The sequence below is a fragment of the Myotis davidii genome, unplaced genomic scaffold (genome assembly GCF_000327345.1).
Source record: "Myotis davidii unplaced genomic scaffold, ASM32734v1 scaffold1395, whole genome shotgun sequence".
Lineage (NCBI taxonomy): Eukaryota > Metazoa > Chordata > Mammalia > Chiroptera > Vespertilionidae > Myotis > Myotis davidii.
In genome coordinates, this window is record NW_006288604.1 from 113818 (window position 1) to 127430 (window position 13613).

Sequence of the window (13613 nt, forward strand, 5' to 3'; positions counted from 1 at the left end):
AGTGGATTTTTTAAAAAGCTGGCTAAAATCTTGTATCTTCCTTGGGTGTCCAACCTAAGGGAATGTTAGGCTCCGCAGGCCCAACAGGACTGCAGGTTAGCTTCTGAGGACAGGAGGCCTTGTCCTGAGAAGGGCTTTGAGGTCTTCAGGGTGAGGAGCTGAATGCTTTGAAAATCAGTCGTCAAATATGTTACATTTCAATAAGTATGGAAGGCAATGCAAGAACTATGAATTAGTATTAGGGCTTGAATCAGAACTTTAATCCTTGTTATACTAAATCTTGGAAAGCTTTTCAGATTGCTTTGCCACACCGCACTGTAGTTTTAATTTGAACATCTCAATTTTTTTCCTCTTCATTGCCCTTTAGGGAAGGGAGTAGTTGGTAAACCCATTTTGCAGATCAAGAAACTGAGTTCTGGAGAAAAAACAAACGACTTATCTAAAGTTACCCAGCTTCAAATGGTAGAGCTGGAATTTGATCAGCACTTTGTTTTAATAAAAAAATCAGGATGTGAAACATCAAGGTGTGAGCTAGAAAATTCACAAAAACAGAATTGTCTTAGAAACACTTTTAATTCATTAATGATGCCTCAGAAATTAGTTAGACATTATTTTTAGCTTAGAGAGGTTTATTCAGATCTGTGAACTTCCAGTTTCTGGCTGTGTCATTTGACTCAGTGTATTAACAATTTACTATTTAAATTACCTGTATTAAGGACCTGACCCTTTCTTAAAAGGAATTTTCATTGGACAGAGGAGTGAATTTTTCTCATTTGCCCATTCTAATCTGGTCAGGCTTTTGCATGCTTTGCCACTCTCTCTTTTGTGTTTTTAAAGAATGTAGACATATTTTGAGGAGTTCTTCAGAATTATGAGCAGTCATACTTTCATATTTTCTATTTTTCACTGAGATCTGATGGTTTTTCGTACATTGTTATATACTAAAAGTGGGTACAAAGAAAGTATTTTAAATATATAAAGTATTTTGGCTTTTAAAAAATCAAAGCTAGAAATTTTATTTTTTAAGAATACCAGCAATTGCCAGTTTAAGAAGTAGTATTCCCACCTACTCTGTTTTTGCTTTTTGCTTTTCTTGTTTTTAAAATTTTTTTCCTCAAATTTTTAAAACTTCAGTGCTAGCTTAAAAACTAGTGCTAGTAAATATGTTTTACAAATCAGTGTCACATCAGATCTTTAATTTTAGAATCTCGCTAATGTTCGTAGGTTTTCTCTTTAGTCATTGTCATGATATTGTATGAGAACTATTGTTTTCTGTTTCTTAAAAGGTTCATTTCCCCAGTACCTTCAGCTTGGGTTTAATAAAGAGAATACATGCAGGGTGCTTTTTTCTTTGTAATGGATGCAGGCAGTGCTCCTGAGCAAGCGAAGGCTCGCATCCGGTTAGCGCTGTGGAGATGTTTACTTTACTGGACATTCTTTCCTCTTTTCAGTAAACTTCTCTGACAAGAGCACCCAGAGTCAGTACGTTTCTACAGGATGACCAGCCTCGCTGCTCCCCCTCCTCCAGAAGTCACCGCGGAAAGTGGGTCCTGTCTCTCTGACTCCCCACTGCGTCCCCATGGCAGGCCTCGTGGTCACACTGGGCCCTGTCATCTGACAGCTGTGCGCAGTTCACGTCTGGCTTTTGCTGGACATGGTGGTTTCCAGTGTGAAGCTCTGCACTGTGGGTGTTTTTGTGCGGGTGTTCCAGGGAACACCTGTGTGTGCGGTTCTCTTGGACACACACCCAGAATCACAGTGTGTCCAGGTTGGATACACACCCAGACGTGGGATTTTTTTTATGGGATTGTTTGTTTTTTTGATGTTGAGCTGTATGAGTTCGCTCTATATTTTGGATATTAACCTCTCATTGGATATATCATTTACAAATACCTTCTCATTCAGTAGTTGCTTTTTTGTTTTGTTGATGGTTTCCTTTGTGGCTCAAAAGCTTTTTAATTTGATGTAGTGTGTGTTTACTTTGCCTTTTGTTGTCTTTTCCCTGGGAGACATAGCCAAAAAATACTGCTAAGACCCATATCAGAGAATTCACTGCCTCTTTTTTTCTAGGATTTTGTGGTTTTAACTATCTTGTGTTTAAAACATTTAGTCCAGTCCATTTTGAGTTTATTCTTGTACCTGTTGTAAGAAGGTGGCCTGTTTTCATTGTTTTGCATGTTTCTGTCTCGTTTTCCCAGCACCTTTTATTGACTAGTCGGTCTTTACCCCATTGTATGTTCTTGTCTTCTTTGTCAGTTATTAACTAACCTTATAGGCATGGGTTTATTTCTGGGCTCTCAATTCCGTCCCATTCACCTATATGTCTGTACCATGCTGTTTTCATTACTATGGCCTTGTAGATAGTTTGAAATCAGGTGGTGTGATACCTCCAGCTTTGTTCTTTCCCAAGATTGCTGTGGCTATTTGGGGTCTTTTGTGTTCCATATTAATTCTAGGATTATTTGTTCTAGTTCTGTTTAAAATGCCATTGGTATTTTGATAGGGGTTGAATCTTTAGATTGCTTTGGGTAATACAGACATGTTAACAATGTTAATTCTTCCATTCTGTGAACATGGTGTATTATTCTGTCTTCTTCAGCAATGCCTTTTCATTTTCCAAGTACAGGTCTTTTACCTCCATGGTTAAATTCATTCCTAGATACATCCTATCCAATAAAGAGGGAATATGCTAATTGACCCTCACATCATCGCAAAGATGGCGGCGCCCATGGCCAATAAGGCAGGAATATGCTAATTGACTGCCCTGCCCTCAAAGATGGCGGCACCCACAGCCATTAAGGAGGGCATGTGCTAATTGACTGCTCACCCTCAAAGATGGCGGCGCCCAGTCCCCTCAGCCCCACTGGGGCAGCAGGTGTGTGGCAAGGCCAGGCCCACCCGCGCGCCTACCTCTGGACTCCCCCAGTCCCCTCAGCCCCCCAGCCACCCATGGCCGCCTGAGGTTCAGGCAACCAGGGCCGCCCGAGGCTTGCACTGCTGGCAGTGGCAGCAGCAGAGGTGTGATGAGGTGTCGCCTTCCCCTGATCGCTGGGTCGCCTCCCGCCCTGAGGGCTCCTGGACTGTGAGAGGGGGCAGGCCAGGCTGAGGGCTCCCCTCCAGTGCATGAATTTTCATGCACTGGGCCTCTAGTGTGTGTGTATGTATATAAAATGAAGTTGTAAATGGGATTTTCTTAATTTGTCTTTTGAGTAGTTTGATATTGATGTGTAAAAATGCAACTAATTTCTAAATGTTAATTTTGTATGCTGCTACTTTACTGAACTCATTTATCAGTTAATCTTTAGGGCTCCCTATATACAGTCTCATGTCATCTGCCAATAATGAGAATTTGACTTCCTCCTTTCCAATTTGGATACCTTTTATTTCTACGTCTTGTCTGATCGCTATGGCTAGGACTTGCAGTACTATGTTGTATGAGTTGTGAAAGTGGACATCGTTGTCTTGTTCCCGATCCTAAGGGAAATGCTTTTACTTTTTCCCTGTTGAATTGATTGTGGCTGTGGGTTTGTCATATATGGCCTTCATTATGTTGAGGTATGTTCCCTCTATTCCCACTTTGGTGAGCGTTTTTATCATAAGTGGGTGCTAGATTTTGTCAATGGTTTTTCTGCATCTGTTGATATGACTATATTATCTTTTATTTTGTTTATGATGTATCACATTTATTCATTTGCCAATATTGCATCAACCTTATATCCCTGGAGTAAATCCCACTTGATCATGGTGCATGATCTTTTTAATGTTTTGCTGAATTCGGTTTGCAAACATTTTGTTGAGGATTTTTTTGTCTGTGTTCAGTGGGGGTATTGGCTTGTATTTTTCTTTCTTTGTAATGTTTCCGTCTGGTTTTGGAATCAGGGTAAGGCTGACCTTGTAAAATGAGTTTTTAGAGCCTTCTCTGCGCTTGGAATTTTTGGGATAGTTTGAGAATAGGTGATTTGAAGCCATTTGGTCTCAGACTCTTGTTTGCTGGGAGCTTTTGATTACCACTCTGATTTCGTTACTAGTGATTTGTTTAGATTTTGTTTTTTCCTGACTGAGTCTTAGAAAATTGTATGTTTCTAGGAATTTATCCATTTATTCCATATTGTCCAATTTGTTGACATATAGTTGTTTGTAATACTTTCTTACAATTTTTTTGTATTTCTTTGGTGTAAGTTGTTACTTCTCCTCTTTCATTTCTGATTATATTTATTTGGCTCCTCTCTCTTTGAATCTTGCGTGAGTCTGAACACAGGTTTGCCAATCTTGATTATCTTTTCAAAGAACCAACTTTTGGTTTTATTTCTATTATTTTTTAGTCTCTACTTTTATTTCTAATTTGATCTTTATTATTTTCTTCCTTCTATTCACTTTGGGCTTTGTTTGCTTTTTCTAGTTCCTTTAGGTGTGAGGTTAGGTTGTTTATTTGATATTTTTCTTATTTTCTGAGGTAGGCCAGTAATGCTATGAATTCCCTCTTACAACTGCTTTCACTGTGTCCCATAGATTTTGAATCATTGTGTTTTCATTTTCATTTGTGTGTGTATGACATTTTGATATGTTAACTGAATTCTGCATTGTTACTAAGAAATTGAAGATGAAGTATAAACTCTGTGTCTACATATTATACTATTTTATGTTTATTCGGGAACTTTATAATATAACTAGAGGCCTGGTGCATGGGTAGGGTCCGTAGGCCTGGCCGGTGATCAGGGCCGATCGTTCTGCGCCACCCCCTGGTGGTCAGCGCACATCATAGTGGGTGGTCAAACTCCCAAGGGGACAGGTTGCATATTAGCCTTTTATTACATAGGATATTTTTTTGCAATACAATTCTAGGAAATAGGTTAACTCTATTTTCACTTTAAAGTACCCTAGGTTTAATTTTTGAGTAATAGGTTCTAATATAGCCTTTTTTTTTTTACTGCTCTGTATCCTCTAGACTTGATTGGTATAAATATAAATACTATGCTTTTGATTTCTTATGTAATTTCAGGTTACTAAAGAAGATTTTGTCACATTCGATTATATGCTGTGTATGGATGAGAGCAATCTGAGGTAATCACCTTTCTGAAGGATATTTCTGTTCAACCCTCATTCCAGTGACAGGCCAAGTAATTTGCTGTCCAAGTGACTTTTATATTATCGTAAATTTTTTATTAGAGAGTGATGGCCACAGTTTACAGAATTAATTTATTTAGCATAGTAAGAAATTCAGAGATTAATTTAGAACTGTCTTATGGGTATATTTACAAAGAGACACCGCTCAGATGAGTTGAGTTAGCACCTGTAACTTAGAGAGCAGCTGGCATGTGGGCAGGTTCTCCCAGCGGTGTGCTGTCATGCTCGCGGGGAGTGGCTTTGCTGTGGCTGCAATGACTCCTGGACAGTGTGGTGTTTTACTGTGTTTCTCATCTGACTTCCCCTCCCCACCACTACCCCTCGCACAAAAACACTGAGACTGACAAGAAACGTCTTCCTCTCTTTAAATTGTTGATTGCCTTAGTTGATTTAAAAAAACAACCACCTGATGCTGAATGGCATTTGATGAAAATGTCTGACCTTGATGTAATGTGTTGTCAGCTGTGGGTGCCAAAGCCGTGTGCGGTTGTCCCATCTTACTGGGGACTCCGTGCATAGGGCACTGAAGGTACTTGCCCAGGTTCACAGATCCGGTGGGTGGGTCCTCAGCTCTGGGAAAGCAGAGTCCTGCCTGTGCCTCACATGAGCCCAGGTCCCTTTAGGGAAATGGTCTGTTAAGACACTAACACACCCCACGGCAGCACTGTGCTCAGGCGAGGTATATTGCCACGTAGCTCAGCAAAGTCAGCTTTTCCTCCTGTAGCAGCATGAGGCTGCGGAGAGGGTGTCAATTGTCTGTCCCAGCTCAGGTGCAGCTGAGGCCCCGGAGTGAGGAGTGAGGCCGAGGCCCCGGAGTGAGGAGTGAGCAGTGAGGCTGATGGGGACCTAGCACCTCGGAGGCTGACAGCCCTCGGGGCTTAGTTCCCATGGCCGTTCGAGATCCACGGATGTCTCTGTTTAATCCCCGAGCCGGGTCTCTGATGGATTGTGTTTCACCGGGGAGTCCAGGGCTATGCTCTGACGTGTGGAGGCATGTTTGGTGTAAAAGGTCAGGAGATGGTGCTGCTGTGCAGCTGACAGACGGCTGTCTGAGATCGGAGGGTCTTGTGTCTGACCTCCTGTTCAGATGAGGCCACCACTGCTGGGTGTCTCATAAAACCCTGGCACATGTCCCTGTTTAACCTGAGACCACTGGTCAGGAAACTAAGTCACCGCTTCAATTTTACAGAGACTTGACTAGAAAAAGTCATCAAGTCAATAACAGCAAAGCTAAAATTGAACTACTTGGGAGCTACGATCCTCAGAAACAGCTCATTATTGAAGACCCCTATTACGTGAGTACGGGCCCCTGCCCACACGGGGCCAGTGTGAGGACCACCCACTTTGTGTCCAGCCACATGGAATGGCGTGCTGAGGTTCTCGGGGCATTTTTGTTTCACAGGTTTATTTATTTTTTCTTTCCTCCTAGGGGAATGAGTCCGACTTTGAAACCGTGTACCAGCAGTGTCTGAGGTGCTGCAGGGCCTTCCTGGAGAAGGCCCACTAGTGCGTCCGTCCCTGAGCCCGCTGGTGCCCGGCCCCGCGTCCCAGCCGAGGGTCACGTCCGTAGCTCCAGGCCAGTGCTGGTATTTGCATCCACCTGCTGTTTCTTACCTTAAACATAATTGTAGATGGAAATCAGTGGTTGTGTTTGGCAAAAGAATAAATATCTTTGACTCAGACAGTTTATGGGGCACATGAAGTGTTCTTACACCAGTGCGGCCCCCCACTTGGCTCCAGTTGCAGACGAAATTGTAGAACAACCTATCCCTCTGTCAGCATGTGAGCCTAGTAAGTCACCTGCCCTCTTCCTTCCCCGAGTCTGGACGACATGAGAAGGAGCACCCTGTCCCCGGCACTCCCTTCCATGGGCGGTAGGGGCCCTCCCTCGGGGCTCATAGCTGCATGAGTGTGTTCATTCACACCGTGTAGGAAAGAGAAAGGTTTATGGAATAACAGTCCTTCCTAGTTTCTGTCTAGCTTGTAGCATAAGGGAGTCGACTTATTTGTACCAGTTGAGCCATAATTATATCCAGAAAGAAGGACACTTGTTAGCTGCTTTATCTGTGTAAGAGTTGGAAAATTTTAAGTTGGAATGCTTAAATATTGATGTGGTGACACGTATTCTTCAGTGTTTAATTTATAGGTAACTTCTATGTCCTTTCAGATAACTAATCTAAAACTCATATGGCTACATGTTAGAGAAGACTTCAAAATAAACTGGGGAAATTATTAAAATACGACTAAGATGTAAGTCTGCTGTTTTCCTGCTTTTTTATTGACAAGTGAAGAAGAATTGGAAAGGGTGCTTTGATTTTTCCTTTCAAATGGTCTGTGATGCTATATGTACAGTTATCTCCAGTGTTAGGAAGGACAATGAGGAAAATGACAGTTGTGTCTGCTTATGGAAGAAGTTCGAGGCCCCTGCAACCCGAGTGCCTCGCCTGACCCTTACGAGTGGATGTCACGGTTCCATGGGTGGCAGTTCACGTCTTCACCCCACTCCTAGCTCTGTCTCCGTCACAGGGCAGTTCCCAGCCAGAGTCTGGGGGTCACTTCCTGGAGGAGTAAGAGTCAGAGGAAGGCTGCCTGCTTCTCCTGGGTTTTGGGGACCTCCTGTCGGCAGCGCCATGAGGGTCCCAGGCTGGGTGCTTCGTCCTGAACCCCCTTGTGCCTGGAGGATGAGCAGGTGGCTGTCCCACCCGTGCACCAGGGACATGGAGGCGGAGACGGGAGGCCAGGGCAGGAGACAGGATTCCTCAAGAGTCTCACCATGAAAGCTCTTCCCGGGCCACACAGGCCCTTGAGAGGGTAGGCTGAGAGTTTGATAAGATCTACTAAAAAGTAAAGACTGGAGAAGTTCTGTAATTAACCAGCCAGTGAGAATATAGATTAAAAGAGCACTTCAAAAATTTACCCGCCCTATCTTCCAGGAATCGCTTAGGAAGCAGAGCTTTCCCTCTCCTGTTCCTTTATGTTCAGAACGAATGCCTGTCGTTCTTCATGTTCAATGTCGGTCTCGGGTGCGGTCCTCAAACAGCACGGTTGTCCCTAGACCAGGGTTCGTGAAGAGAAACTCCACTGGGTTCACTTGTCTTTTTAAATTGGGTCCAGTCGGATCTGTGCCTGTAAAAACCTGGAGCTGCTTGAAAGTCAAGGTTCCTGTAGGGCAGTGCTCCATGCTTCGTCACACGGGAACTACAGGTGCAGACGTGGAAACGTTCCCTGCTACCTGTGATAACAGTTGGTGACAAAAACGTACAGCCTTCCCGTGTTGCTTGTTTATGCCTTTCATGTCTCTGGCATGCTGCCAGTATTGTCTTCATCGATTTGTACACTGCATTCCCAGCGATGGACGTGTTAGACAAAAAGTCACTTTTAAGATTTTTATTATAACAAACACTTTATTACTTGCTTTATTTACAGTATGTACATATTACACAATAGGCTGATCCTATCTTACATTTATTACACAAAGGGCAGGTGAATTGACCTCGCTGTGCACACGATTACACTTCACTGTCTCCAAAGCATGGCTGAAGCCATCTTTTTAAAAAATTGTTTTCATGCAGTTCCAAATAATATCTGGGAATTTAATTGTAAAAGTAACAAAAATATTAAATCATACCATATGCTATATGAAAATATAGTTTCAAGTCTATATTTGAAATCTAAAGAAATACTCTGTGATTTCACCCAATTAGGAGAGTGAGGTGCCTTCTGTCCTTGCAGGGTGTGACCGGCAAGCGCACGCTCGCTTCCTCAAGGAAAGGCGGGTTCACTGTCGGGTGCCCAACAGTGTCCACATACGGAACTGAAGGAATCACGGGAGTCTGCAAAAATAACTCTCTTGTTCAGGGGGGCGTGTGTGTGAAGGTAGTAGGTTCTGTGTCCCTGTTGGTCTCCAAGGCACTTCTCGTGGTTTCCTTTGTGGTCACTCGCTGCTGAAACAAACATGGGGCTGTCACTCTCCAGTTACCGGCCCCAGAAGACCCATGCGCTAAGTCATGTAACATGACGTCTGTAAACATGAGGAATCTGTGCACGCTTGATTCTCTGTTCCCCAAGTGGGAACTAACCCAGCTACGGGTGATTGCATACCCGCCCAGGTAGAGGCGTGAGGACCACCGTGAGCTCAGGGGGCCGTCCTGGGCAAGACTGAGCAGCCCGGACCTGTGTGAGCACGTCTGCAAGGCTACCAAGAAGCAGTACTTCATCTCCACATGGTCCTGAGCCGTCGGCATGGCATCATTTTAGGAATGATGATAAACCGGCGTTACTGGGCCAGGTAGTGTTTCTTTGGAGGTATTCCAGGTCTACAAAGTCAGCACGGATGTGTTAGTCCTGTGCCTGGTGTGAGTGAGTGCCGAGTGAAGGAGTGAGCAAGTGTGACTTCAGATGTGCATCCTACTGTGCGCACTGACTTGTGTGCTGAAATAGCTTCACATAAACATACTGTGCGCCAGCCATGTCATCACGTGAGTACTTGATGGGCGGCCTGGGACTGTAGACGGTACAGGCACCTTTTCCTGATACTCTGAGTGTTATGTCAGCTTAAAGTAAGGCTTCGTTGGCAAAATCATGAGTGTTACTGAAGCCCCATGAACTGTTTCCAGTCCCCAGCGGGACACCGGTCTGCCAGTTGATTGTGTGGAGCTTACCTCACCCGTCCATGCACACGGGGCTCACAGCCAGCCGGGTCAGCAGCCGGGCACACCTCTTGTAGTCTGAGTGGAGAGAAACCCCGGACCCGTCAGTCCCCAGGTAGCTCCAGTGAATGGCATTTACAACAACCACACAACTGCTGAGACCATTTGACTCCCTTAAGTCTCCCGAGTTCCCTGGGAGCAGCGGACCCCGTCACTTGCAGCCATGGGCCCTAAGCTGTTGATGTAATAACTTAGCGTCCCGTGGCAGAGGTGTGATGATGTAACCAGGAAGCTGTGCTGGGGCTCATGGGAGTAACTTCAGTTTTGCTCCCTAGCAGATGGCTTCTCGTGCTGCTGTTACTTAACGTTTATATCCTGTGCAGGCTGAGTCCCCTCGATTTCATAGCACAGAGCCTTCTGCATAAAATTCTAGAGAGTGAGTCATGTCAGGTATCAGCATGAAGACCCAGGCGGAGCCGGCAGCCGGCAGCAAATCGGGTGCAGACTGAAGTCCTGGTCCCTCCCACTGCCCTGTCATCCCAGCCTCGGGTGCCCCCCCCCAAAAGCTGCCTTGGTTTATAAAGACTGAGCTGGCTGCTCAAGTCACAGAGTCCCTCCCACTAGAAGTGGAAGAGTCTACTCCTAACTGAAAACCGAATGAATGAATCAAGGACAGTGCATCACACCGGCAGGTAACTCCGACCCCAAGGTGCCCTGAGTAGCCAGAGGAAGAGGCATCTGGGTTCAGAGGACAGGATGGTCTCCGGAGGCTGGGCCCTCAGTTCCTGAGGTCTCTCCACCTGCAGCAGTTTTTACAGGCAGTTCTAACATCACCTGTGCATGCGTTTCCATTCAGTCCACAGGTCCTCCAACCTGCGTGTCCACCCCGGACCTTACTGAGGCACAGACTGCCCAGGTCTGGGTAGGACCTGACACCCTCCCATTCCGGGAGCTCCTCTGGGACCAGGACACACCAAGTACAGAGGCCTCGGGTCCCCTTAGCGCAACCTCCCAAGTGCCCAGAGCAGCGTGGATGTGGTCCAGCTGCAGGCCTTGGGCTGAGAGTGGACCCAGGTAGGGACCCTTATGCAGTGCACAGGTGTGTGGCCTCCCGCCTCCGACACCCGGGAGAGTGTGGTTGGGTCTGACTGACAACGGCCTCTGCCTACGGGGGACTAGGAGCCGTGGTGGCTGCAGCTGAGTTGCGAGCCCAGGAGGTAGCACACGGCACACGTGGTGCCCCCGGAGCAGGGTCTGCAATGAGTGTGTGGTCTGCACAAGCAGCCTGAGTGGGGCCTCTTTCCTCATCCGCAATTGGAAGGATAGAAATAATGACCCAAAGGCCACTTTCAAATTTGGGTCTTTGGGCCTGTTATTGTAGGGCAGCATTTAACATAAACGTAGGCACACACTTAGACAACAAAGGAAGCAGGTTAATCATTCCCAGACAGCAGGTGACTGTCTCAGGAAGGACATGCAGGGGTGATGTGTACCAGACCCATATGGCAGGGGTGTGAGGTGTGCTGTTTGCCTTGGGGTCACCCCGTCAGCTGCAGGAGCCTGGGGTGCTCTCAGCCTTCCTGGGGGTTTTGTGAATGTGCCTGGACAAGGAGCTCCTTAAATGACACCTGTTGTTATTCAGGGTAACTGCTGCCTGAGCTGGAAAAACTCCCACTTCCTGTAAAGTGGCTTATCTTTTTAAGGCAGGACAGGCGGGTCTCCTCTGCCCCCTGGTCACCCTGAAAGCAGCTGGTAAGATACTGGGTATCTGTGATCTCCTGCCCTGCTTCCCCCAGCTGTCAATGAAAACTGTACTCCCTCTAAAGAAAAAGGTTTTAGGGCTCTAGTAGATATCACTCTACCTAATAGTGACTGTTTTGTGAACAGCACAGGAGCTGCTGTGGGGAAATGAAATGCGTGCTGTCCCAGATAAATACCAGCACGGCTCAGCAGCTTGGCACCGGGAAGGGCAGGCCTGGGCTTCTGAGTTACTGACAGAGCCATCAGAAGAGCAGAGTTTTGAAACAGCAGTTTCCTCCGGGTGATGAGGGTATCGCTGTCCAGGGAAGTAGGCCCATCACCTCTTCTGACCCAGTGCACAGTAGGCACTTTAGTGACTTATTCCTAACGTTTGTTTGATTGGCACAGCTGTGTAGATGGAAATCCATGAGCAGAATGAGCGACACCCACTCTAAACCTTGGTTAACCACAGCGAATGTCACCAGTTTCAAGTTTGGCCCTGACTGCTGTCCAATGCAGTGACCTCCAGTGGGGGGTCACCCTGGCCCCTAACTCCACGGCTGAGGGAACAGTATTAGGAGGTAGGCCAGTCTGGGAGGGCGTGGGAACGCCCCCCCCACCCCCCACTCTCCCCCTGCTGCTCCCAGCAGCTCAGCTGTCACTTACATGCTGGGATGGTGCAGTCTCTGGTGTTGTGGTAGAGCCGGTGGAAGTGTTTGCTGCACTTGGGGCTGAAGTAGAGAGGACCTGGGACGGGGAAGGAGAGAGGGGCGTGAGGCTCCTGGGTACCAGGACGGGGCACAGGAGGGGTGAGGAGGAAACGTACCCGTGAGATGCTTTAAAAACTTGTCCTTCATCCTTAGATCTCGAGGAACAATTTCTGTTGGAGGGAAAAGAAGTTGGTTATTGTGTTGCCTGAAAGAAGCATCTCACATGATCTTACACGAATGCTGAAGGAACTTACCGGTACGTCTGCATCGCCTATCAATTGACCAAATAAAACAGGCCTGAGCCTCCTGCCTGTTGTACATGATACATGTGAACACATGGCATCATGTTTCTCTAAACAGTATTGATGACCCACAGGGCTCCAGTGTCACCTGCCTGGTCTCTACCACAGGACAGGTGTGACCGTCACGGTGTAAAGTGAAGAAAATCACGTGTCTGGTTGGTTTTGAGAGTTAGCTCCCAGTGAGTAAGTCACTTTCAGGCACGTTTATCTCGAAGAGCTTAGGAATCAATTCTCCACAACCTCTCCAAGTTCTAGAAGGAAAGCCTCATCCTTCAAACAAAAAGGGACGATAGAATTTTGCTTGTTCATGGTGTGTATTTAGAAGACGGATGAAATGCCTTCAAACCACCTGTTATGAAAGCTGGGTACATGCACGGTTTATCTGCTAAAGCAGGACATGAGCCTCGTTTCTGAGATAAAAGAAATCCTGGGGAACCCCCCTTCCACGCTGACCCACAGCGCTGGTGGGCATTGGGTAACTGGCCATGGTTCCAACGCATTCTCCCGGCTTCAGCCTGTGGCTGCTTTCAGTCAGGCAGCACCTTCACTCCCCTGTCCTGCACTAGGCTTGTCCTGCGCTGGTCGGGCTCATCGCGCGGGTCCTCTTTCTTTCAGGGTGAGCACGCCACACAGGAGGCTCTCATCCCCCATGTCAGTCTTCATTTGCTCCCAACCCGAGTCAGTCTCTGTAGCACTGACCTTTTCGTGTTTGACCTAATTGTGTCAGGGGAGCGTGAAAAGCTGCCTGCTTCCCTGGGAAACCTCCCGGGCCTACTGTGGGCTCTGCGCGGGGTGGGCGTGGGCCATTTCTCTCAGTTAAAATTGCTGAAAATATGTCCATTTCCAAAAGGTCTGCACGGAAATTACTGGCCCAGGTGACAACCTCGCGTGGGAAGTGGGCTGTGGACCGTTGTCCGCGAGGCATCATGCACGGGCTCCCTATTTTCTTATTACTTTAACAATTGACATGCATTTGCCTTTTAAAACGCGTTTTCCCAAAGACCCTTCTACTCCCAACCACAGAGCTCCGGTCTGGCCGCTCACTCACCCGCGCGCTGGAGCTGCTCCTCGGGGTCCAGCGCGTAGTC

General features: G+C 46.6%; 2 protein-coding genes across 6 annotated transcripts in view; one reads left to right on the forward strand and one right to left on the reverse strand.

Annotated features, from left to right (window-relative positions):
* Positions 1 to 12546, forward strand: part of ACP1 (acid phosphatase 1, soluble) — a 16956-nt gene extending 4410 nt beyond the window's left edge. For 2 of the 5 annotated variants that reach the window (XM_006760372.2, XM_006760371.2), the window contains exons 4-6: positions 5000 to 5061; positions 6314 to 6419; positions 6554 to 7367. In XM_006760372.2, the coding sequence (XP_006760435.1) occupies positions 5000 to 5061; positions 6314 to 6419; positions 6554 to 6631 (246 nt within the window). In that variant the 3' untranslated portion in view covers positions 6632 to 7367. Of the gene's footprint in view, positions 1 to 4999; positions 5062 to 6313; positions 6420 to 6553; positions 7368 to 12376 lie in introns of those variants that run through there. The other 3 variants (XR_435491.2, XR_001513300.1, XM_006760373.2) reach the window with 3 other exon arrangements.
* On the reverse strand, positions 8187 to 13613 carry FAM150B (family with sequence similarity 150 member B; the record flags this gene model as incomplete). Its single annotated transcript, XM_006760376.2, has 5 exons — positions 8187 to 9068; positions 9786 to 9851; positions 12180 to 12260; positions 12340 to 12393; positions 13574 to 13613. Coding segments are annotated over 4 exons (240 nt in total), but the record flags the coding sequence as incomplete, so codon positions are not given.